The 26,804-nt window shown below is 41.2% G+C and overlaps 1 protein-coding gene across 2 annotated transcripts in view; it reads left to right on the top strand.

Moving 5' to 3' along the window:
• The first annotated feature begins 2,762 nt into the window (after positions 1-2,762).
• pdzrn3b (PDZ domain containing RING finger 3b) overlaps positions 2,763-26,804 on the top strand; it is a 79,866-nt gene continuing 55,824 nt past the window's right edge. The window contains exons 1-3 of one of the 2 annotated variants that reach the window (XM_068315137.1): positions 2,763-4,262; positions 8,735-8,821; positions 10,761-10,868. In XM_068315137.1, coding sequence (XP_068171238.1) covers positions 3,549-4,262; positions 8,735-8,821; positions 10,761-10,868 — 909 coding nt within the window. In that variant the 5' untranslated portion in view covers positions 2,763-3,548. The remainder of the gene's footprint in view (positions 4,263-8,734; positions 8,822-10,760; positions 10,869-26,804) is intronic. The other variant, XM_068315138.1, reaches the window with a different exon arrangement.

The raw sequence follows: 26,804 nt of genomic DNA, 5'->3' as shown, positions 1-26,804 counted from the left end.
AAATCGTGCATTCGTATGTTTATGCCTGCAAGGATGTTGTGACAGTCGAACTGCTGTTCTCTGTCATAACAGACCGACAAGGCCGGAGCAAGTTATTTGGTTCATACCATCTGTTGTAACGTGCAGGCAGAGGCTATTATAGCTCCGCCAGTTTGAAACCACAAGCCCAACATGTCCGTAAGGTCACCCTAGGACCTTTCAAAACAGCCTTTAAAGTTACTCATTCACTGCAGGCGCTGGAGCCACAAAACTCCAATTCCCCTTGTGAAAGGAACAATAAGTCACTGATGTTTGTACGAAAAACAAACCATGCCACCGACGTATAAATCACTTGGGAACTAGACTCAGTTTTGACAATACTACCGAGTCCCATAGGACTTTCAGGCGCATTGGAAACCACAGCAAGATGGATGGCGTATTCCTCTTGTACGTACATCATGTTTCAGTACAACATGAAAAGGCATCCTGAAGAGCAATAACTCATCTTTGTAGTTCCCCACATGGCCCTCATGTATTTGACATATCTAAAGAAGAGTGGTGATGATTACTAAATGGCTCAACTCCAAAGGAATATGCAAAGCGCCCCCATCATGAAACCACGATGAAAACCTGGATTCCTCTCTCGCCTTGTAACAAAGAGTTCACGTAAAAAAAAAGCTCATGCCGGTCAAAGAATGCATTTGTTTGCATGCATTTTTGTTTGGAATGTTTATAAATGACAATTAATTTTTTTTATAAACTGCAGAAAAGACTAGGCTCCTGCTGATTCTTTCAAGAGATATGTTTATGGCTTTCTTGTTCAGAATTAAATGGGAGGTTTATTGACCTGTCTTTCTCAAATTTCTATATGTGATGTGACAGAGTTGAATATTTGCTTAGTTTAGCATAAGCACTGGAACTAAGAATGAATATGCTAAAAACATTAACGCTAGCAGCACTACAACTCATTAAAGACGTAAATTTTTATTTGACAATTCTGTATGAAAACCATCAACAAGATTCTCAAAGGCCACCGAGCCTGTTTGGCACATAATCTCCTATAAATCTCCTGACACAATAAGATGGGAGGCAATGTGGGATTATAACAAACTGACAATTCTGTCAGGCTACCCCATAAAAGCAAACACACTTGTGTTTGAGATTAAACAATTAGCAACATGTAATGGGCGACTTTTGTCATAATGAAAAACTCATATGGGTTGTTTTCACCTGTGTTTAGACTTCCAGGTGATTTTATTAAAACGCTTTGGGCTGCAGTTCCAAAATGTTTTATTTGTTATAAAAATAAAGATGCGTATTTCTAAAAAACCTTGAAATGTTCCTTTATAAGATAATCAGCTAATGCAAATAGCAGAAAAAACAAACAAAAAAAAAAAGAAAAGAAAAGTACAGCATGCATGGAAATTATCACTGAATACTATTTTAATCTGTCGGTTTAAGTCTGGTTTGTCCCAATCCTTCACTCAGGATTGGAGGACTGGATTAACTCTTATCTTCACTAGGATGCTGCTGTCAAGACCCAACATGGACTTGTCGAAGCCGCCCCTGTTACCCCTTCACCCGGCAACATGGTAAACATTCCTAAACAGACCAGTCAAGTAGGTAGCATATCAGTTCCTTTACTGCACCATGAAAATCCAGAATCTCCAGTCTCTCACAGCTTCATGCCTCCTCTAGCTATAACACAGTCTATAAAAAAACAACTGCTTTTTTTATTCTCATTCTATTTGAGAGTAAACATTTCTCCAACGGAGCCAGAAAAAACCCCAACTCGTACAGCAAACAGCCTTGCGAACGGGTTTATTCCTCAACTGAAATGATAAATCACTGGTGGCACGCGGGACCAGAGGTGGACAGGCTGGATGTAGCTGGTAAGTTGTTGGTTTTGCTCTGCAGCCCCAAATGCAATACTCTAGGATAAGGTGGCTCACCCTCATCAAAACTGCTCAATACAAGAGCAACCTTAAGCTCCAGACTGTGAAATTATATATGGCCGTATAAAACTGATGCACATCACATATTACTTTATGAAAACTCACCAAAGAACAGGTGTTAAAGTCGAACATTAGGCCCGCTCTTTCATTTTCATCTGCTGACTTATTCACATCTGTTTAAAGACATTTTATCTCTATAAGGTTTTTTTGTTTTTCTAACTCACCCCCATGATTTAAACCTGCTAAGGAAAACATGTAATCACGCATTGAGCATGAAACAGGCTGAGAACATACACGGTGCAAAGACCTTTGACGTGACTACACAAGGAGTTTTTCCCTTCCATCCCTTCTAAGGCGGCCTATAACATCAGTGTCGGATTAGCCGCAAGCTCCGAACCTCTCTGTCACACTTTGACCAGTAAGGCTTTCATAAGCCCTTGTTTTTAGTTCTGGATAATGCACATATGGAAAGGTTTTATTGAGCATGGCATTGCGTAAAACTGGATTTCCGAAAGAGGAGGCAACCAGTAGGAATGGGTATCTAGTCAAGGCAGGGTCAGAACTGACAAAGGATGTGTCGGCCTCAGAAGGAGGAGGTTTTCTTTTTTTATTTCCCTCAGCCAATCCAGTGTGTCCACTGGTGTTTCATTTACAGTTCAAATACATTCAGCCCCATGGAGTCTCCTGCTGGGAATGAAAATGCACTGAAATCAGGGCGTCCAACAGTGTCAGACTTTCTTTGACACCTGGAATGTGATTATAAAGAAACAGGTTGTAAGTTCTCTCCAGGTGTGTGTGTGTGTGTGTGTGTGTGTGTGTGTGTGTGTGTGTGTGTGTGTGTGTGTGTATGTGTGTGTATGTGTGTGCGTGTGTGTATTTGTATATATATATATGCGCTCACATTTTAAACCAATACGTGTCAAACAATGCGAGTACAGTGGATCAGTGGATAAACTACAACAGATGGACGAATCCTCTTCTGTCTGGAAAAAAAAGTGTGACAAATTCTTGGGGTATTGGTGCGCAGTTACTACAGGCGTTACGGTACAGAGTTCCTTCACAATTTTGTCCATAGAAATGTTGCCTTCAAAGCCTTCAGGATCTTTGCCTTTCACGTATTGGTCCCCTTGAGCGCCGTTAGCGATTATTCCAATTAAATATTATCTAAAGAACGATGTCCGTAAAAAAAATATGTTGATCCTACAGTACCAAATGGATAATTTTATTTTGGAAACTTGTTTTTCAGACTAGCAGCGTGGTATCATACTTTATCCGTTTCAATATCAACTAAAAAGTTTTTACAAACCTTTCATTTACAGCTGATATCATAAAGATCTGGTCTCTTTTCGTCTTTAACTCCCTTCAAAAGTTTTTTAATACCCGAAAAGTAAACCTATTTTGCAGACACGAACTTTTTCAAACTTTTCAGGAGTAAGTTTACGAGGCGCACTTGAACGCATCAAAAGTCTCGGTCAATTAGTTGAGTTTGGACAGCGAGGAGCTTGTAGTTAGTGTGTGAGCGCTCCACCGATGACCACCTAAAAACGCCCCGTTCTCCGACTCAGATCTGCGGGGGTGGGGAGTCGACAAGTTCGGATTTGGACTTTTAAAACAATGGGATTCGAGCTGGATCGCTTCAAGGGGACCGTGGACCCGGATTTCAAATGCAACTTGTGCAATAAAGTCCTGGAGGACCCGCTGACGACTCCGTGCGGTCACGTCTTCTGCTCCGGCTGCGTGTTGCCCTGGGTCGTCCAGCAGAGCAGCTGCCCCGTCAAGTGTCAACGGATCTCCGCCAAAGAGCTGAACCACGTCCTGCCTCTCAAAAACCTCATCCTGAAGCTGGACATCAAATGTGACAACCACGCCAGGGGCTGCGATGCGGTGGTGAAGCTGCAGCATCTGGCCGAACACGCCGAGATGTGCGTCTACTCCCCGGCGAAGTGCAGGAATAAAGGATGCGGTGAGGTCCTCAACCTGAGGGACATGGATGCGCACATGCTGGAGACCTGCGACTTCAGACCGGTGGGGATGTGCGAGAACGGCTGCGGGTTGATGCTGACCCACAAAGAGCAGATATTAAACAGCCACTGCTGCCTGAGAGCCCTGAAGGCGCACAACAGCGCACTGCACTGCAAAATTATCAGCCTGGATAGAGAGTTTAAGAAGCAGACTATTAAAGCCAACAAGAGGGAGAAATCACTCCTGGCGCAACTTACCGCCGTGCACAGCGAGCTGCAGATGACAGCTCTGAAATATCAAAAGAAATTCACTGAGTACAGCGAGAGGATCGACTCCCTCACAAAGACCGTGGCTTTCTCCTGCAAGGTAAGCAACTTAGTTACAAGTAAACCCCCCCCCCCCCAAAGCCAAAAAGAGAATGTTTGCTATACAACACACACAAAGTGTAAAAAACAAACAAAAAAAACATCCCATACCACTTAAAAGTTTGTTTTTTTTTGGTTGATCCCTAGAATAAAATTCTCCATTTCTTCCTTAAATGTATCAGGATGCCTTTATCCTTATCTCTTGGATTAGTTTTTTTTTTTAATGCATATTTACTTACATTCTGGGACATCTTACCAAACATGCGTGTTGCCCACCCCCCCACCCCCAACCCAGCCCAACTCCACTCCACCCTACATGAAAATGGAAGTCAAACTTCCAATCGGCTCCACAGGAGTTTTCAGAAGTTTCTTCCCTGTCTTCTTTGAGACATCGATGTCAGCTGTGTCTCTGGCCAGTTGGCATTCATTGGGGGTTTGGAGGAGGAAAGGGGGGGGCAAATATTTACTGCAGTTCTGTACACAACAAGAGCCAGGTTCCAGTTATATTGCCTCCTTGCATGCCTGTTTGAGTCTCTCTGTCATCGGATGTCCGGCCTTCGCCTGAAACAATCATAACAAATCAGAATCGGGGATGGAGGGTCGAGTTACAGGCATCAAAGTTGTACCAGTGTTGTGTTAGTCAGTGGATATCAGCAGGAGGCATCTGAGTGTCTGGAAGCCCTTTAAATACCATATGTTTTGTGGATACTGCACGCTTTGAAATGCGCCACATTTTTATTCCCCTCACACTCACAGTTGGTTGCTGGTTCATGGTATTTAAATTTGTGGGTGACCGCATACACTCTCACACACAAGAGAAAAGTTGAAGTAAGGAGGTTTTAAGGTGCAAATAATGAGTCATCATCCATAATCAAGATCATGAAGGATGTTCCTGAGTGTTTTTCATGGATTGACTTAGTGTTTTGGTTGCACTGCTTCCTGGATCGGTAGAGAGGCGTGGTCAGATTGTTATCAGGATTTGTTTTCAGATTTGTTAGAATTGAAATCTGGACATTCTGAACCCCAAGCTACCTTTCGAGACAGTGGCACATCTTCTTTACTGACACCCGTCAAAGACTTCCACCTTTCGTCCGTGCTTTCGGTCACTTGGTGGTTTCATCGGTCCGTCAGTGGTTTCTGTTCCAAGCAAATTGCATTCTGCTAGACTGGGAAATTGTTCGTCAGATCCATCGATGCAAGGAAATGGTGAAATTGCTCATGCTGCTCTAAGGGGAGCTCTGTTGGTCTTTAGCACAGCTGGTTATCGTAGTTCATGTGACAGTGGCATTTCAACCCTACCGGAGAGCTGCATGCTCAGTTATTTCCAGCTTCATCTGTGAACAGAGGTAATAAAGTCCTTTTAACATGTGTAAAGGATGTAAGAAGAGCAGGTTGGAGGGGAGGGAGCGACACTTTGAGATGTTAAGCTTCTATTTTTTGTCCTTCACTTGGGAGCTGGACTACTTTGATCTAAAACCTCAATGCAAACATGGCTACACGAAACATGGCATCACAAGTCAGATTAGATATAAAACTCTCAGAGGTAAACTGCCTTTCTTTTGTTTCATCTGTACATTTTAGTTCAGATTTTGTGTAATTTATTAGCTATTGAGCTCCTGTCACAGTTCATGGTTGAAAGTCAGACCTGGAACTAAATGGGATGCATCTGTTAATGACCACAATTCAGAACCTCTATGGTGAGAGGAAGTGACTTATATTTCCCATGAAATTTTTTTAATCCTTGATTCACAGAGACGGAATATAGTCCTAGTAAGACAAATAACTCTGTCTAGTTTGTTTCTCTGTTACTCCTCAGCTTATGCTCCCCTCATCCAGATGGAGGATTTTAATTTCATCTTTTAATAACTGGGCAGCGATGTGCGGGAGATCAGAGAGACCTAGCGTTGTGGAATAACTGACTTGAGTTCCAATAATAGTCCTAACACTATTTAAACTTCTTCGGCGAGCCAGCAAGAGCAATAAAACAAAGCAAAAGCTCACATCTCGCCCTGGTTTACTTCAGGACTGCTTGAATTACCATCACACTTTCCACTCTGAGTTCCTCTGTAGCCGCCGTGGGTAGAGGATGACAGTGTTTGCTCGACTTGATGCGATAAAGAGCATCTACAAAAATCACAGGATGTCAAACGGATCGACCCTCGTTGAATTTGAGCATAGTAATCATGGGTTTGATCTGATGGGGCTAATAACGGCTTAATTGTAATGCTTGTTTAGACTATTCTAGTTTATAGTAATCTCAAGCACCTGGGTGTCAATGACAGAGATCTCCATAATAGATATAGTTTTCTGGTTATGTTACTGCAAACATCCTCATGCACTGAAGCTTATTTTCAAAGGTTTCGACTCTCAAGACTTGTTCTGGTTGAATAAAAGTTGAATAAAGACAAATGATTCCAGGTCACCAAGTTCCTGCCTCTCGGGCCGAACTATTTTGTGCATTACAATTAGATACAGGGCACCGAGAGGCAGATGGAGGGGAAGCAGTTTGATTGAGGACAGACTCGGAAAGTGTGACTGGCGCTGAGGTGAAGGCTCGCTGAGAGTTTGCCAAGTTGCCAGCCTTGCTTCCAGTTTGCTTTGTTTTTCTTCTGAGGAATCTTCACTCCTTCTTCCATTAAGGTCAAACTTGTTTATGTGATATAGCTTCCCATGTGTTCCGCCAAGGTGATGTCAGAGCAATCATGTTTTGGACTTTTACTTGTGAGATTTTGTTCACCAGCCTGGGCTTACCTAATGTTTTAGAATACACCGGTACGCCACCTCCTGAAGAGATTTACTTAAATTCCATGGAATTAGAGCGTTGCTAGAGTGTTAGCAGATGTAGAATGAACACCGCTTAATTGCTGTGAGTTCATCCAATTTGTTTCAGAGCCTCTGGCAATGTATTGTAACCTGGGTTGATGGAACAGTGTGTTATATTTTTGCTTTTTTTTTGTCAAATTCAACTCCACTTTCTTCGTCCAGCCGTCTTCTCGGTTAATTCGGAAGCATCTGTGACTAATGTCGCAGTGACACGGTGCAGGAGTTCACATTCCTGAATGGCCTGCCTTGCACATGACCGTCTTTTTTAGCCTATATGGCAATCAGGACACTGTATGCGCCAATCGTATCTGGTTTAAATTTAGTCTCCGTGTGTCGCAGAAGGCCGGAGTGGCAGCTGAAATTATGTTACCTCATAACTCTCCTTTAAGTCCTGCTTAAAAAAACATTTTAAGAGCTGACTCGGCGAGTTTCCCAGAGGATTTCATGTCATGTTGCCGCTGAGCAGAGGTACGCTTGTGTATTAATTTACTTCGGACAACAGTTTTTGAGAGGGCTGGGCTGTTGACTCTGGCTCTGATCAACTCTGCTCTTTGGGCTGAAGGGTCACGATGAAAAGACTGAAGAAAATATTCATCAGCTTTTTTTTTTTTGCTCAACACTATTAATTCTTGGCCATTTGTAGACTGTTTTAACCCATTTATTTATACTAGGTCTAATCGCAACCTTATCTTGTTCTTTCTTAATTTAATGAGAGAAAATAATTCACTTCCTACTCTGACTACAAACTGGTGGAATGTAAGCGACTTACCGCTAATGAGATTCATAGCTCTTTGTTTGATGAGCTTAAAAATACAGCCTTCAAAGTCAACTCATGAGCGTCCTAACAACACTGTCCACCACCTTTCTGACATCCACTACAACTCCTGAGGTAATTCTATCCATTAGCTTGCTATCTGATTATTTAGAGTGCTTATTTAAAAGAACTCACCAATCATCTGGACCTTTTGCAGTGTTGAGGGATGCTATCTTTTGAAGAAACAATCGTTCAAGCAAACGTCCGGTCCGCTTCCTCTTAAACTAAGACAAATTGTAAATCAACCTGATGGGTATCTCCTCTGAAAGGCCTGTGGTCAGGCCATTGGTTTCCTTTAGAAAATAATTAGTTCAGAGTTTAGACTACTTTCTCTCTGCGATGGAGTGAGTAGTGTCAGTTTTCTCTCCCAGAATTCACAGCAATAAGCAACAGCTGAGACCAACATGTCAGCAAAAGCTGTCATTGTGCGTAAACTGTTAGACTTGGTTAGCTCTGAATTCTAATCTATCTTTTTCCATTTTCACTTTTTGTGGAGTGTGAATCAACATAAAATCAGTTAGCTGTTCATCAGAAGGAAGCATCTGAAATCTGGCACACGTTGCACCAGATTGTTCCCTCTTTTATAAGTCCTAAATGTTTCAACAAGCGTATCATTTCCTTTCTGTCACCCCTACACCTTGTCCTCTGGGTGATTGTACATGTTTGAGCCCATTTATTATCTTCTAATGAGGCAGATTGTTTGTAGGTAGTTTCTTTCTTCAGCCTTGAGCACCAAATTTAATCCCTCTGTCGCTCACCTGGAGTTAGTGTTGGATTATTGTGAATAACACCCTCCCATCTCTTTGTTCACCTGTCTCTCCTCTGTCTGTCTGTAGGAAGGCGAGACTAAAAGCGTGACGGTCGTCCTTCTTCGTGAGGGCGGATCTCTGGGTTTTAACATCGTAGGAGGAAGGCCATGCGTGGTAGGTTGAAAGCCCAGTGTCTTGGAGGTTACACCTCCCCCCCAACCCCCACCCACCCGGTGATCATCCAAGTGTCATATGGTGACCCAGAAATGAGTAGCACATAGCTTTTAGCAGCATATGCCTTCTCCGCTGTGATTGACACAACTTAGAGCTGTGCACGTACTTTCTGCGGATAGATGGACCGCATCTATCGGCAAGTTTTATTGTGTTTGTTTATTGGTCTGGTCTAGAGGATTTGGCATTACAGGTTAAAAAAAAAACTATAATTACTTTTATGGAAGTTAAAGCTGGGATTATGTCTTTGACCACAGTTGTTTTGTCTCTAATTGAGGGATTTTGGTGGTGAGGTAAACACAGAGGAGAGGAAAGGGTCTCTTATCCCAGCCTGAACTTTTCACAGCCACTATGTTTTGCGCCTTAAGGCTCTGACGTGAAAATCATTAATGATGCAACACACTCCAGCTAAGTGAAGGGTGGAAAATATCCCAATGCTGGTTAGGGCTCGGTCTTCCAGTGCATGGAATTTTATTTCTTGAAGCAAATGGTCCAAACGAAATGGGGTTCCCCGGATGTCTAGTAAATGCTTGTTTTTTCCACAGCCATTGTGACAAGGATTATTTTCTCTATATACATTACTACATCAATACATGATCCACACATTTATCTTGTAGATTTGCAACCATTCCAATTCCTCTGACAGAACCATGTGTCAAACTCAACCATGAGGGAGCAGAGATAATGCTTGGCTTTTGCTGTCCTTGCTAGTCTCAAATCAGCTGCATGTAAGAAGCCTATTCATTAAAATGAAAATAGCTTGTATCCCCCATAGCCCTTTGACACATGTGTTTCATGTGACTGTTGTGTTGGCATAGCTTACAAAATGCAATCAGCTGCAAGGTTTTGCGGTCTCTAGAACACGCTAGTTTTTCTACAAATCTCAAGATAGGGTTAGACATAAGGCAGAGTAGCTCCGGGGCATTGCAGCGAGTTTGCCGAAAAATATGTAAAAAGCAGTGCCATGCTAACACTGCACATGATACCCCTGAAAGAGGAAGTGGACCAGAAAGTATTAATTAGACTGTGATGTCTGAGGTTTCCTTAAGTATCCCATTAAACTGTAGTTGTGTTGCAGGGATCAACAAGCCTGTGGAACATGTTTCTTGTGGTTTTAAAGAGAGCGTTAACAGAGATGCCTTTACACTTTTAAAGCTAGCTTTAGTTTGGGTTGTGAGGTCACGGCCACAGTTGTAGCTTCAGCCTGCCTCGTGTCCGCCCAACGTGTCAACGTTTAAGACCTTTCGTAAGTTGGCGTCAACCCTCCAGGCCAGGGAAGCATGTGAAGTCACAGCTGACCTCTTAAGTTCACACTCAAAGGCAGGGTGCAAGGGTCTTCACCAATTGTTGACTATATTTCACACATGTCATCTATCTTTACAGGTAACTGGTCTTTCGAATAAGTTTGGTTTCATGTCAATCAGCTCTGAAGTTGCCTCTTTCTTTGAAAATGTCTGAAAATGAAGCTTCTGGATGAATCTGAGAAAGTTGTACTTGTAGAAAGATATTCAAGGTCGTTATCTTAAATGTTTAGTAGTTTGACCAAACCAAACTCAGTCAACCTCCATTTTATTAGTGTGGCAGATGATGTTTCAGATGAAATGACGCCCAAATAACAATAGAGTTTCTAGCCTGAAAGAACTCAATTGTGTGGTGCAGATAAACGATGCGAGTGTTTCAAGGGCTTTAAGTAGTTCTCCAAGTTTTATTGAGAGATTTATTGAACGTTTCCAATGCCATTTTTTGTTTAGATGTCAGCAATAAATTTAACAAGGTTTGAAAGATATTTGTCAGAATTTTCATCGCTACTCTTCTCCATGACAATCTGAACATTGTGTTTTTTTGTAAAACTCCAGACAATAACTGCAATCTTATCCCACAGGACGACATTGACAGCTCTTCAAATGAAGGGATCTTTGTGTCCAAGATTGTGGAGAAAGGTCCGGCAGACCAGGAAGGAGGTCTTGAAATTCATGACAGAATAATAGAGGTATGTGGCATGCACTGTCGTGTTTAATATGGAGGAGTAAAAAAACCAAAACAGACATTGACGTACTGTAGATGGAGGAATTGGATTGTGCGACAGCTGCCGTCTGCCTCATAAAAATGACTACAGCAAGACGGCGTGAAACAATCACTCACAGTTTATGTAGAAATGAAAATTAAGCTCTGGGCGGAAGCAGAAAATGTGACACAAGGAATGAACATTTATGTTTTGGACTTTTATTTCAGTTCTTAGAAGCAAATCCTTCCGTCAGCTAAGGTTTCAGTATGTATTTATACCCATCAACACTCGGGAAAAGGTTTTAAGTGGTGCATCGCTGCAGATGGACCGAGATAAAACCTGAGGCGAAGCTGTCCATCTTTGGGGTTTTTCTGAGTGAGAGAGCCCTGTGTTTGCTTCCTTAGCAGACAAATCCCTCATGACGGAGCGGCCGCATGGCATCCTCTTCTTGCCTTTAAACAGAATCTTGTGTGGAAAGGCTAGCTCACCCTGAGGTCAACGGGAGGGATGCGTCGAAGTTAGCACGACAAAGGTTGCCTTTATAGATGAGTTGTTATCCAAAGCCAAGCACAAAGGCAGCATTGAATGGAGAAACTTACGTGGATTACAAGCGTGTATGGCCACATGCAGCGTAATGACAACTATTGCTCGTCGTCGGCTTTTACATTAAAACCTCAGTGGAGTTGGTTCGGAGCATTTTGACCAGTGTATTTCACACATTTATCACTCTATCCATTTACAGTCGCTACAAAAAAAAAAAAAAAAAAAAAGCGAAATCAATTCCTCTGGCACACACTTTAAAATATTACAAATATTACAAAAAGAATGATAACACCATAACTGAGATGTGACTTGTTATTCCTCAGGGCCGAACCCTTTCGAAAAGAACAGCCAATTTAGAGAAAGCTCAGAGCAACTTGAGATTTGTGTTGAGATGATGAGAGAAAAGATTAACTCGCATGCCACACAAACCTGCATGAGTTGGGATTCGACTGTGTTTGTCTATGCATGCATCTGCCGTGTCAGTTTTTATGAGGGTTTTTTTTTTACACATGTGTTTGCTTGGACGCGTGAGAAGGCGAGGGAATCATGTTAATGGGCCAGATGTTGCTGTATTTGGTTACTTGAGAAAATATCTTGTGTGTTAAAAAGCAAGAGAGGTTAGATATTTTTGCTGTAGAATAATGCCGCTTATGTGTTCGTCTTGTTCTTGAACTGTTGTGGGTGAAGTCACGAAAGCTCTATTGTGAGCGAGGACGACGCGAGGAGCCGGAGGAGGTGGCAAAGAACCCTGTTAAGTGACCCTTTCTTTTGAAGAGGTGAGGGTTTATGGGACAAAAAGCAACAAAATAAACCATTCAGCCATAAAGAAATGAGTTCAGAGCTGCTCTTCCAGATTGGTGCTTTTCATCGAATGGGTAACCTGATAGTGTAGGTGGTTCGAATTTCGAACACTCCCTCTTTGTTAGCTGGTTTTAAAGCAAAAAGTTGCATGTCATGATTTTTTTCAGCACTCAGTTTAAAAAAAAAAAAAAAGCAGTGTCACACATTGTTTGGAGCTTTATGGGTTCCTTTTTTATTTTTTTATTTTTTAAATTCTGAACCCAGTGGTCTACAGTGGTGAATCAAAGAAATGTAATCCGCCTGTGCCCGGAGGCAGTTTCATGCTCATGTTTTGAACTTGAGAGTTGGAAAACATCATTTCGTAACTCTGTCCCACTTAGCATCCCCGTGTAGGATGCAATGCATTAGGAGAACAGAAGTCTCGTCTCACATCTCACTAAAGCCCACTTATCTTTGAAACTAGTTTGGGCTCATTGTTGAAAGTCTTTGTACAGGAATTGCAATTTTAAGTTGCCCTTCATATATGCTTATATAAAGAAATCATAAGGGCTTTTAGACTGACCTTAGGGTCTCTACTGGTATTTGGGTTGCAGCTCACAATGACTTTCATCATCTTTCAATATTTTTTATTGAATTAAGCTTAACTCTTCAGATTCCACTTCATCTCACAGTCTGCCCATGTCCTTCAAGTTGAAGACATATTTTTTCTTTCAGAAGAAATCTGAAAACTCTTGACAGGTCAGATGATAAAATGTTTGGGATTTTTACTTGAACTTTCTTTACTTTGAGAAACCGCTATGTTTTCTCAAATTTGTTGATTTGGTGGCATTTAGTGGTTTATTTGAAGTAAATAGTCACCTGATGCTGCTGAAAATGAACTGGATGAGAAAAAGGAGTTCTGGTACGAATCAACCAAAAAGGGAGGCTTAAAGAGAGGCTTAAAAGGCTCCACTGGACCTAATGGGTTGATAATATTTTCAATATTTCACATGACACGTATATTAGACCAATATGATCCCTCTTTAATGTGAAAATAAGGGCAGCTTTAAAGATTAAACTCATAAACCACCAATGTTTTATTGGTAGCATTAGCACCCTGATTTTCAATTCCAGAAGTAAGAAAATGTTAGTCTTTTTTGGTCTAACTCATAAAACCAGCCTTACAAGCCTTCCGGGGGACAGGGGGGAGGGGGGGGTGTTAGGGATTCATAGCATAGAGCTGCTACGTCCATTAATTGTTCTGTTAAAGGGCACGCATATTACATTGAATAGTGAAAAGCAAATCCACCCGAGGAGATGGAAAACCACAGGCACGAAGATGTTTTTTTCTTCCAGTCTTGGAGGTGTTAGTTCCAGCAAGACTATATGGCTGTAGCATGTACATGATGATCCACGGCCTGTCCTTCTATAACAGGCTCTTAGCGGGGGAGTGTGATAGCAGATGGCTGTCCTTTAACTGAGCTACAGGCTGGTATGAATCGGTACATGAATGCCTCCTTGTTCAGGCAGACATTTTTTCTCATAAAAACTCGAGGTGTGTTTGCTTTTGCCAACCCCCCCTCCACAAGCGCCGGTCAGGATGTGCTTGTGTTTGCTGCCAGAGTTTCATAAATAAGTTCTGATTCAGCGATGTAGTGGATCAGAGTGATATGAAAGGTTCTGTAGCCCTGAGTTACCGTCTACACGTTTTCATTTGTTTGTGTACTTAGCCTGTTATTTTGACGGTGTTATACAAGTTTACTATAAAAATGCGATCCCTGCGTTTCTGTCTATAGCACCACTTACTCCTCAGCCAACCACCTTCCGCTTTCCAGAAGTCTCTTTGCTTGAGTAATACTACTAAGGCAATGTCACAGCCCCAGAATACTCGAACACTTAGAGCAATGGTGAATGTTTTTTGTGAGGGCCAGTGAGTGTGAACATAGGCAGAGAATGGAGACTCCCCGGCCGGTGTTGTAAACATGGCCTTGTAAATTCTTGGTAAACATTCTCAGGTTGCAGAGGGCAAAGACAAAGTACGTTAAAATAAAATGAGAAGAAGAGAAGCCAGATCCGATATGAAGAGCAGGGTTGCATGTGTGTTGTCGAACGGAGGTTGGGGAGGATGTGGATGTTATAAACTTAACAGAGAAACCCTCCCAGGTCAGCTGTATTGTCTTTTCTACAATCTCTTGCGTTGACCATATTTTTACACCTCATATTAAATCTAAATAAAAAAAAGCAATGAGCTTTTTAGCTTTGTAGCTAAAGATAGTTGTGTTCTTAAAATGTGAAGAAAGTATTGTCTCCCCTTAAAAGTAATGCATTTATCTCCAATTGCCAAGAATAATTTCCCATCTATATTTAAGATATGGAACTGCGACACTCCCTAAGGCGGTACATCTGCAATCTGTTACTTGTCACAAGCTGAATGAGTTGCGAGGTTACCCACAGTGAGCCACTAAACACCTCGAGCCTCCCCACAGTTACTTGAGTATCAAGTCACAAGGCCAGAAACAACTTAAAACCCAGCCAGATAGCACTAAGCAGTGACTGACAGACATGTGACGTGGGCTGTGTTGGAGGCTGTTCTGACGCACGCGTGTCATTGAAGCTTTATTCCTTTTCGGTGTGTGGGCGACCATCCAAGGCGAGTAGGAGCGTCTCATCCGAATAAATTTCGAAGAAACTGGAAGCAAAATTCTGCTTTGAGCAAACATCAGCATCAGGTATTATCAACCACTGAAAGACAATAATCACATAAAGCTTTTTTTTTTTTTTTTAATTCTTGTCCATTCAGTAATGTGCTTATGAATTTTATGGACTGCTTTACAGAGCTGCTCCAATGCCATTTATTCCAACTCTTTTAGTGAATTTAAACTGTTAATACAATTGAGCACATGATTCCATTAATGCTTTAAGGAGTGCGTGTAATGTAATGTACTCCAGTCAAATCTGACAGCATGTCTGAAGGTGTAGCATAGCATCACTGTGGAAACAAAATGTCAGGTTACACCAAATAATTTGATCGTCTAGACTCTCCTGTCACTAATATATTGTTGCAGCACATGGAATCCTCAGTAGGACATGTGCCAAAATTTCCTGAGGCATTATTTCTGACCTAGAGGGGTATGAGGAACAGACATAGAAACTATTTCCCTAAGGGGATCACATGTTGTTTGGCATTCTAAGGCAAGAAGCAGGCCTTTGTCAGGCTTCTTTATTGGATTGGGCCCTTGTGCAGGCAGTGTAGATAGGCAAGATGAATGTGGCCCCGCTATGCTTGTCCTGTTTGGCCCTAAACAGAATGAATCCACCCCAGGCTAAGCTGGCCAATCCTAGCAGTGAGCCACATTCCTGTGCCCCGTGGTCCAGGAACAGGACATTAAATCAAATCTAACTTTAAAGAGTCCATAATCAGCTTCTGGTGGTAGCCGCAACCCTATGCAGAGCCGGTTTTAAAAAGTCAGGACAAGCATACCTTTGTTTTCCACTGCTCTGTATGGGTGAAAGAAAAAAAAAAAAGATTATTTAAAATGTGGAGTGGTCTCAGTGTAGAAATGGTGTGAGGTGAGCTTAGGCCTGGCTGCAGCTAGAAAGCTGCTTTTATCTCTGTCCCTCACCACACACAGAATATTGTATTTTCCACTCAGTTTATACAGCCTATGTCCTCAAAGGCAGGCCGACGCCTGATGATTTTTTTGTGGAGACACACAGTCTGGGTCTACTGTAAATGTGTTTGCTCTCCTCCAACATGGTCTCGCCCGGCTCCTCACTTACTTGAGCCGGTAGGTTAATTTATGACTCTTTAAAAGGTTTAAAGGGGGCATGAATAGACAGGTGTAATTAAGACTAATTTTTCTGCCAGTCAATCACAGGCCTTGTATAAATGAATCCCCTACCAATCAGATTAAGTTGCCCTTCCAGCTGCTTCTTAAGTCAGCTCCTGACCCTCCAGCACAGACTGCCCATGACTCCTAATAATCTACCCTCAATTAAACCCTAATAGGCTGATTAACAGACCCTTATTTGTGCTGTAATGGCCCATCGTTTCCTCCCACTGCCACTTGGAAATGCTTCCCAAATGCAGAATGTTAATCATCTTGGTCTCTCTCTCTGTATCCCTCATCTTTTCATGTGGTTCCTTAATTTGAAGCTACTTTTAAATAAATGGAATTACATAACACCACCTTACTGTTTGATCTTCGGCGACATTTCAGCATTCAAAAGCAAAAAAGGCTTTTGATATATAAAAAAACAGCGTCGTCAGCGTCTAGCATGACATTTTTCCATATAACAACAATAAAAATAAAAAAATGGAATCAACACCTTCCCTGTCACCCAGTGTGAGATCTTGTCACCCAATCTTCACGCTGCCTCCCCAATTTTTAATGAATTTTGTTTTTCAAAGGGTTAGCTCCTCACTGCTGCTAGCTAATTTAAAATCTCCTGATTGTGATTCATACATATAATACGCCAACAATGCATCACATCCCCATCCCGTCATATCCCCCAAAGTTTTCTTTTCTTTATTCTGCCCTCTACTTGGTGAAGCCGCCACCAGGGTAGAGGCGAAACAACTAAATCTAACTGTAATCTCTGTACCAAACAGAGACTCCAACAGAGTAAAGACAACTTCACTTTTGCATAGATGCCAAAATTATTATAAAATATATAGTTAAAAACATTACTTGTCAAAATTTCAGCAACTTCAATTTAGTAGAGAATTTTTTTGAGCTTTTAATTAGAGTGATCATCATAAGGACTTGACATAATTGCCAACCTCTAAATGTGGGCATATAAAAGTTACCTGTCAATTTTCAAGTACCATTTACAGTATTTATGTGTGCATTTTTATTAACTACACCCATGTCTTTCTGTTTGGATGACAACATTATGCCTACATGCCAAGAATAAAGTGAGGCAGAGAGTCTTAACTACTTTTTAATATGAGTGTCTTGCGGCAGTTGAGTCCTTTTGCTTTCAGCTTAACTAAAAATAACACGACGTGTCAATGTAGCGCTCTCAAGACTTAACATGATCACAGGCCGAATCTCACAAGGGAACAAAGCAGAAATAGGAAACAGTGACCCAGTCATAAAATCATCAGCTTAATGAAAGTGTTGACACTTATTACAAGATCTATGCTCTGTTGTATTAATCACGGATTAAAACTTTGTTATATTTAAGATGTAGTAAAACTTTCAGCTGGATTTTCTGCTGCTGTCTTGGACCTTTCTGCCAACTTCCTCTTTCTTCTCACTTGAGGGACAGTCTGGAGAAATGACTCCGGAGAGTAAAATATTTCACCACTGTAATTTTGTCAAATAAAATATGACTTCTTAATATATACTGGTAGCATATTCGTCCAAGAGCTGATAGATAAATGCATTATAGCAAACATAAAATCCAAAGAGTTACTGATGAGTGAGCGTTTGTTCCATACAGGAAAATCAATTAAGTGGTGAAACAGCTTGCCAAGCCACATCACTGGACTTTGCCATAAATCAAAACGTGATGACATGAATGCAGCTTTGATTGTAGATTTTTGTATAGTTAGTTTTTATAGGTTTTTATAGAAATTAAGTTGAATAGTGACCACAGTCTCTTGACACGGCAACTGGATTCTCGTGAATCTGCTTTATGAGCATTTAGAAATAGAGGGACTTTCCTGTTTTATTACATAGATTCAATCTGTCACTTGTTGGCGATAAACACTATGACACGTGTGTTTGTTTCTGTTGAAAGGGCCGCAGGCTGACAGTGATTTAAACAAGGTTTGTGTGATACTGTATGATCCAGCATTGGTCCCTCAGCATATTATAAGCTATAGAGATTTCCATCATCCATCAAAATGCCAGAGTATGCTTGTCTTCATCTCATATGGAGGCATTACAGTTGCTCCAGTGACATGATGAAGTGGACTTCATTTTACTTCCCACTGCTCTGCATTACTTTAATCTGAACTTGTTGTTAATCATATAGAGCAGGCATGCTTTTATTTTTTTAGCATGACTACACGTGTGACGAGTATGTAACCAAAACCAAGACGTTTTAAATTTATTATACGTCCAAAGTCTGTCTGCCATTTATTCCGAATATATTTTAGTCCAATGCTCTTTATTATAAACCATGACATGTATTGGTTTCACACAGGACTGTCGCCACAGGCAATAGAGCTGATGATTTTAACATCATCGCTACATGCTTCAATGCATCCAGGTTATTTTACATTCCAACAAAAGGGAGGGGGAGTACTTCTGGTCGATGTCGTCACCGTACAGCATGGGATGATGGCCACATAGCGCATGATGAATGCGGCATGGAGAGCTATGCAGTGCTTTCAGCAGCCCACCACATCCAGTCTCAATTTAATGCAAATTAATCCAGCTCAGATAGTCTGGGTCGCAAAGTTCAGAGAAGAATTGATGGAGTAGAAATTGCCATACAAATGTAAATAAAGATTTAGCTAAGGGCTATTATCAACTCAACTGTTGTCAGATTTGAGAGGGACTGTGAAGGCAATGCGAACCACCTAATTAAAAATCCTCTGTTAGCAGCTTCTTATACATTTTGTATTATAGATGGGATCGATGCTTCGTGTGGTCTGAGGGTAATTCCTGTTTATATTTTACTAACATGCAATCCATTGATCAATCATGGTATTCTTCTTAATCGAACATCTGAGACTTTTGGTATTGTTTTAGTCCACAAAAATATAAAGCAGCATCACTTTTCTCTAAGGCAGTGTTCCCTCACATCCGAAATGCCAGAGTTTCTGACCTTCAGAACAAGTCTGAATCTCTTCTGAAGGGAGCCTAATTAGTCTGTATACATACAATGCAGCACTGCAGCTATGGCTCACACTGCTGCCAACAGATGTTGAGTGTCATTTTGTAAGGCTCCATTAGCACATAACAGATGCAAAACATACAGGGTTGACATCACCTTATATAATTGTCCCTGCTGTACATGACAGCTGTTCCAAAATTTCTAAGCAAATTGGAATTCATCAGCATAAATTTCCCTAAAAGACATATTGCCCATGTGTCTTAACAACATATTATGCATAGTAGTCCTGGAAGGTAAAAATTCATGTGGTTACCTGCTGTTTCAGAACTTAAAAAAAGTTTGGCGTGAACTGAATGTACAGTGAAGGCTGTTCACTCCTATTCTCTCTTACCTATGATACCACAGGTTGTCGTTCCAATGGAACCAATGGTCCACGGATAAAAAGAGGAAACGAGGCATCCCTTATGAAAACATTTTCTTCACCCCGCCGACTAATCCCAAAGATATCCCATTTTATACTCCCTTATGCTTCAACTCACTTCCGACCCTCCCTTGAGGAGGCGTAGAGCTCCATTCACCAGCCAACTAGTGGAACCGATGGTCGCTGTTTTGCCACTTCTCATGCAAATGTGTGCAAACAAAACAAAAAAAAATTGTTCACTTTCGTGATTCTCCATCTCTGTTTCATTGCTTTGCTCTGGCCTTTCTCATTTTCCCCTGAGAGAGAGATGTTCCCTTACAAGTACTACCTCTCTGTCTCATTCAAGACTTCCTCTTCTCTTTTGACAAACAGCCCGAAGGATTGTCCGGATCCAGCTCATTGAGCAAACTTTTCAGCTATCAGACATAAAGAGAAAAAGCAAGATGTTCAGCAGGCATCTCCGTCAGACATCCCTTGCTCATGTCTTTTTTTTTTTTTGGTCTTCCCTCAGAGGATGATTTATTCTGTAGTGGGGAGTAAAATGTGCTCTCTACCAGTACTCCCTTTTTTTTTGACAATATACAGGTGCTCTCCCTGCAAGTATGTACTACTGTCTTCTAATCCCGTCTGCATATATACGATGATATATGCCAGATGTCCAATATCACTGAGTATGCCTCTAAACATCCCCTGATAAGAATTTGAAGATGTGCTGTATTTACACATGAACTTATGGGTTCATTTAATAGCTTTATCAAAAGCATGGGTGTCAAGGTACTTGCCTCCTCCATCTGTCATCTGTTAAAATGGTATACCATGCACCCGAGGTAGAATATGTTGTGTCCACAAAAATACTGACATCCAATTGTGATTAGGCAAAGAAAAACCAGCAGGATTAGAAACCCAGGTTCACTGGACATCTCTTGAGCACTGATCCCTGTTCCCAGGTCAACCCCATGATAGAACTGGTATCATGGGGTCCAAAAAAATAAAGGGTACCAAGCACAGTTAGATTTAGTTATACTCAGTGGAAAACCCAAACACGAACTAGGTAGAGCAGGTACCACATAGTGCAAACACTGCTGAAGATATCCTTACTCCCCCTAACAGAGGGCCTCTTTGATACAAACCCCATCAAGAATATGTAGCATTTAAACAGAGAGGCACTCCTGCAGATGCATGGTGGCAGCCATTTTGTCTGCTTCTGATTTGTCTCTACGTCCCTTTTATTCCAGCAGAGCACTTGGCGTGATTGATATGTGCAGGTGGTAAAAGATATCTCGAGAGTAAGAGCTCCCGGCTAACTTGAAAGAGAATATTTTCCCTCCTTACCATCTTATGAAAACAGTAGTCTCAAAGCTGAGAGTCAGAGAAGGCCAGGAAAAGAAAAGAAGTGTAATTTAACGTCTAATGTCTCTAACGTCATGCCTATCCTGGCTGGACAAAAGGCCTTTGTAAGTCCATTTTAGGCTCTTTTTTTAAAACGCTCCATGCACCATAATCCCAGATGCCTTGGGCTTTAAATACAAGGAAATTAAGCCTTTTGTCACTGCAGTTTCCACACTGCCTTCTCCTGTGACAGTCTACCCTGAAAATAAATGGAAGTAGTCTGTAAGTGCCAAGAAGCAAGATGGAAAATAATTGAAGGGCGTCTGTTCTGCAGAGTTTAGAGGTGTTCTGGTTTATTTGTGCAGAGCAGAGTCCACTAAAGCTAAAAGGAATTCTGACAGTCTTTAGGAATATGGAAAAGGGATATAATCATGTGCATGGCACGAAGGTACGTCTTCAGGTTATAGTCCAGAAGGAGAGTAAATGCCTCTACTAATGTGCTCGGAATAATTTATAGAATTTAATCTGTTGGGTCTTTCCTTTTTAGAATTTCTTTTAGGGCTAGTTTTGACTTTTGCCCTGTCTAGCTTTGCAAGAGACAAAGTCACCATCATCTTTTCTACGACCTAGATTTCAATCAGATATCTCTTTCTTTTTTGCTTTCATATCGTACAGCATCTTCTAGCCCTATTCTGCCAGGACATGCTCTCTTGGTGATAAAAGAACAAAAACACAACATGGAAAATATGGGAGTTCAAGAACACATCCACAAGAAATGGAATTTGTGCAGTAGGAAGTGTCCCTTTGGTTTTGAAATCCCTTTGACTTGAAGTCTTTATTTTCACATCAGTAGCAATAATAAGATTAGAATTTCCTTATTTCCTTACTGGTATCATCAAAGGAGATTACCTGCAGTCTTTCTTGGAGAGAAAAAAGATGCTGCAAACACACAAGACTCATTCAAACAGTGTGGCTTCTCTGTTAGCCATGCTATATCAGGCCAACAGCTGTTGTCTCTCAGCGAAAGGTATGCTGAGTGCCGAGGCTTGGCTTCCACTCACACCGGATCTTACACAAGGCCCTTTATTTTTGGGCTTATGACTTGGAGCTGGGGGTGTTTCTTTTATATCTTGTATTTTATTAGTTGAAGAAATACAAACATTTGTTCATGTCTGGTGTGAAACCTCGAATATCTGGAGAAGCTGTAGTGTTTGCTTTGCTGCATAGCTCCTGTCTTATCCTGGAGTTGAAGATTTAAACAAGGTATCACAGGTAAGAGGGTGTGGGTTTGAGCTCCATGACTGAAATTCCTTGAACTGGAGCCAAAAACATGTAAACCCCCTCCTAGCTTTTCCATGGTGCATCAAAAAGGCATTTATCTGATTTTTGGAGAGTTGGAGTTATTTGAACACTACAGCTGCAGCTCAGTGTGTTCAAAGACAACAGCCAAGCTACTCCTGAGCACTATGACTTCTCTTGTTATTTTTATTATTTGTGTACAATCCCAGGTAATTGTGCAATCTCAGAAGAGTAAGGACCTGTAAAAGAAGAGTCCACTGATTCCTACGTCAGAGCAGCCTTAAGTTTGTTCATCTCCTTCCACTGCTCCTCTAGCTGTGCCTCATGGGAAATGATGAATCTCTCATCTCATCCTGCTGGAATGTCAAGATGCTTTCCTTCTCCTCTGACTCTTACTCCTTCCTCAGCAGTCTTTTGCAGAGCGTCTGTCTCTTGAAGAGACGTCTTCTCATAAGCCTCCTTCAGAGTAGCATTAAAAATATTTATCTCCGTCTTCTGCTCCTCTAACTAAGCTTCATATTTGTCCTTCCTTTCCATAATGGACATCATCGTGCTCTCCTTCCACCCCTGCTCCTTTTCCAGCAGACTCTTTTTCAGACTTTTTTGTCTCCATGAGAGAAGACATGTCCTCCTGTCCATTGATCTAATAGCTGTCCAACTTCAGAGCAGCTGAATTCCTTCTCACTACGCTGAGCTTCATAGTCTCGTCCAGCAAGGAGCTTCTCCCCTGCTTAAGGTGGAGGGAAATGCTCCAGGCAGCTTTTGTAAATAATTTCAGCAATCTGCTGCAAGTCCCTCTCCAGCTGTTCATTCACTTCATTAATTCTCTCCGGATGGACTTCAAGATTAGAACAGTTGGAGGTCTGATGCTCAAGGTTGGTCTGAACATTGCACAGCATCTTACTTTGGGTTGCCAAACTATGATTTTATATCCTTGACTTCCTCTGAGAAGTTCTCTTGAGCCTGAGGTCTGAGCCAGCTTTTGGACCACAGATCAACTTCTCCATCCTATCCTTTTCTCAGTTCCATGTGGTTTTGTTTCACTTTTTTTGTTTGTCTGCTATTGCCACTACTACTACTACTTCTACTATTACTACTGGTACTATTTCTACTATTATTTTTATTACTATTACTACTGTTACTACCATTACATTTAATGCTACTAAAAACTAGCAGAAACTTTGGCATCAATGGTCGCAAAGACCACTAGGACCACCATCAAGGGGTTGAAACTCTTATTTCACTAGGTATATGACCAGAGGTCATCTGTCAACTTTTTTTTGTATGCCAGCACTTTCTAAAAGCTATTAGATTTAATATTTGCAATAATGTTTTAGAGCAGGAACCACATCCGTCTCCTTTCTGCATGTCCAGGTATAGGTTTAAGAAAAAGGTTCTCTGTCTCATCCGGACCTCCTCCCATTTCCTTACCTCCAAATTGTTGAGTTGCCTGCAGACAGACCACATCACTTAAAAGACATACTATCCTGTCCCAGGAAAAGCCTTTTCCTCCTGCAAGAAACACTTTCACTTCTAGAACTCACATAATTCCAACAATAATTTTGGAAATGTTCATGACATTGGCTGGACCCAAAAGTTCACATTTCAGGTAGATGTTGGATGGAGAAGTAGTTCCAGACTGTTAATGCATGTCACAGCAGAGTCAGAGCCTTGTGATTATTTTGGTGTAAAGGTCCAAATAAACCCTGTGTGGGTCATGACCTTACTGATCTGAACCAAATGTGCTGTGCTTTGAAACCTTTGTTGAAAGACTTGACTAGAGTGGCTAAATGTGAGCGACAGGAAGATTTTTTTTCCACCAGTACTATCTTCCCAAGCGTTTTTTCCAAAGAATACTTCAGCACTAAGATTAGTCCTCAATGGTCTTCCTTTAGTTGCCTTACGTTTATACAACACTGTCAGGGAGTCTTCAAGCAAGGGTTTAAGCTAAAATACATAGCTAACATACATATCTTTATTTGAACACATTTCATGGCACTTTCAAGATGTGTCTAGACAAATGCTTTTCTCATCCATCACTGTTCATGTGCAAGTGTTAAATAAATGGACTCGGTTTTCATTGCACCCACTGTCGTGTAAAATCTGTGGACATCAGCATGTATGTTACACATCTATTCAAGTGGGCAAACATGGTTTCTTTGTCATGGGACTTCTTTGAAGGGTGTGTGATTCATCAAGTGGTGAAAGTCAACACTTCCAAACATGTTGAAACCTAAAGGACTCCATCAAGCATGGTCTAGCTATCTCCCTGCCTTTCTAATGCTGAACAATTTACATGGCCCTCAAAATCCAGTCAATATTTATGTAAGCATATACATGAGGGGTAGTCCAACGGACCTGTGATCAAACGTTTCTTTCATCTATGACCTTCCTCTGACTCGACTCGCTGAAATGTCTAACTAGGCTGCGGGTACTCAGATGTCAGACTGGGTGTTCGCTTGGAATTGAGGGCAAAGCTTCATACATGGGGGTCAACGCTTTTTTTTTTTTTTTTCCCATCCCCACCGGTGGCTTACCTACTTAACAGCCTCCAATGTTTCACTTCACTCAGACACATCATACTGACAGAAGTTGAATTGCTCTCGATGTCCAACACCCAACAAGGAATAAAAAATTACAAAGGATTGGGAGAATTGGATTTAGGATTATAGCATTTAGATCCACTGAGAGCACATAGTTCTTGACCTGGAAGTTGAAACTGTGCTGCAGCTATAAAAATCCATTTAAGGTAGCCCTGTATATTAATAGCAAGGACCTATTGGAAAAGAAAATATACCTCTTTGTGCTGCTAAACCACAACTGGACACTATGAGGTCAAGATAAACACACTGGTTTGATGAACTGTCAGATCTTACAGAAAATTAATGTACTTCTTCTCCTCTTTACAAACTAGAAACTGTTTTTCCATTAGAACTGGATATTTTTTTAATCCTTAAAGTGTCTTGAAGAAAAAAAGATGAATTAACGTCATTCATAAATGGATACTGTGGTTATCTGCTTCATCCTGTTTGAGCCTCACTTGGCTGTGTTTTGTGGCCCATGAATAAAATTACATGATGCAGAAACTCTAGGGGGTCAGACTGGAGTCTCCATTCAAAAAGCAGAGAGAAGTGGTGAAATAACTCAACTGGTTTACCTTTTCCAAGAGGGATTCTGTGCCATCATGCTGAAACGTCAAGTAGCTGCTCCCAACTTTTAAAACCTCATACTCACTCTTTCTCTCTGTCTTCAGTGTCTCTTTCAGTGTTTTCACAGATGGTTCTCTCCTCATCTTGAGCTCACATTTGTTCTCTCTTTCCCAAACCTCTGATTAATCGAGTATGACTCTCCGGGGAAAAAATGCAACTCTGTGGTTTTGATGCTTCATTTCTTGTCAGCGTGTCTAAATATGGAATTTTTTGAGCTAAATATTAAGTCTGGACTTAGGAGGAAAGTGAATGTCATCTCGTTAGTGTCCATTATGAACAGTGTTACTGTGATATTACATTCAGTCTTACAAAGTATCCCTATTTATGCCCCATTATGCAAACTAGGACTGACATACAATTTCATAGACACTCAACATTCAAGTTAAAAAGTACACCTTGTTAATGGAGCGCAGTGTAGTGTGATTTCCTCAGCATGTGTCTGTGGGCAAGCACCATCTGAGCTCTCCGTAAAGCTCACCGTCTCACATATTGTGGGAAAGAAAAGTCAACTAGCTTGTGAGAGGCTCAAGTGCCAAAGAGAGAGGTTCATTTGGGGAGAAACAACACTCAGCTGCATATCATTTCCATCACTTACACAGGGCTTAGGGTAATCTTCAACTCGCACCACCTGGTTGTGGTGTCACCATAGTTTCCTTGTTGTCATATCTCCTGAAGAAGCCTTTCACAGCCGACTGAGCTTTTTTTGCAGCTCTCCTACACAGAGAGTAAAAGTTAACTCAGAAAGTATAACTGCACTTCCCTCAACACAAGAATCATCCAGTCGGAGCCAAAGGACACTCACACCCACAGGCACATGATTCACTTTAGTCAATTAGCCTGTTTCATTCAACAAACCTGTTTATACCTCTGCAGAAATGTCTTGCCTTTGTGCCTTTCATTCCAGAGGCTAATGTGTAAATTGTAAACAAGCAGGTCTCGCGGGCAAAAACCTCGGGCCTGGACAAAATAGCGAGTGTCAGGAGAAAGCGATCAAGCTTTCAAGACAAAAGTCAGAAAAGGATCCAGGCACTTCTCCTGGATGAATTCCAAACTGAGAGTCAATTTGTTCGTAAGGACACAATCTTTCTCTCCAATCTTTCTCTTCTATAACACTTTCCATACAACTTGCACCATTTAACTGTAAGCCATGAATTCTTCACAGATAATCAAGATTTTGCTTCAGTGCCAAGTAGAAAGTCTTTGCCTGTCAACGTTAATTACTCCATTGTACATGTCGTAACCCAAAGGAAATATGGTATGGAAATTATGCGGTATGGCATGATTGGGAAATGTATAATTTTAAATATTTGTTTATTTAAAACTATAAAGAATCATGAGTGTGGTGCTTCAATTTTGGTGATTTGTCAAAAACAAACTCAACATGGTTTGTGTTGCAGATTGGACACAGTGCTACAGTATAAAGAACAGGCAGCAATGCCAGAAACGGGTCTTGTCTCAAATGGCACTTCTCTGATTAATGTTCTGACCTCCTTCAAGTTAGTTTCGGCATATATATGTTTCACAGACTCAAACATTGGGGAGAGAGAG

The sequence above is a fragment of the Antennarius striatus genome, chromosome 5 (assembly GCF_040054535.1).
Source record: "Antennarius striatus isolate MH-2024 chromosome 5, ASM4005453v1, whole genome shotgun sequence".
NCBI classification, from domain to species: domain Eukaryota; kingdom Metazoa; phylum Chordata; class Actinopteri; order Lophiiformes; family Antennariidae; genus Antennarius; species Antennarius striatus.
Note: the sequence above shows the minus strand (reverse complement) of the source record. Positions and strands in the feature narration are given on the sequence as shown.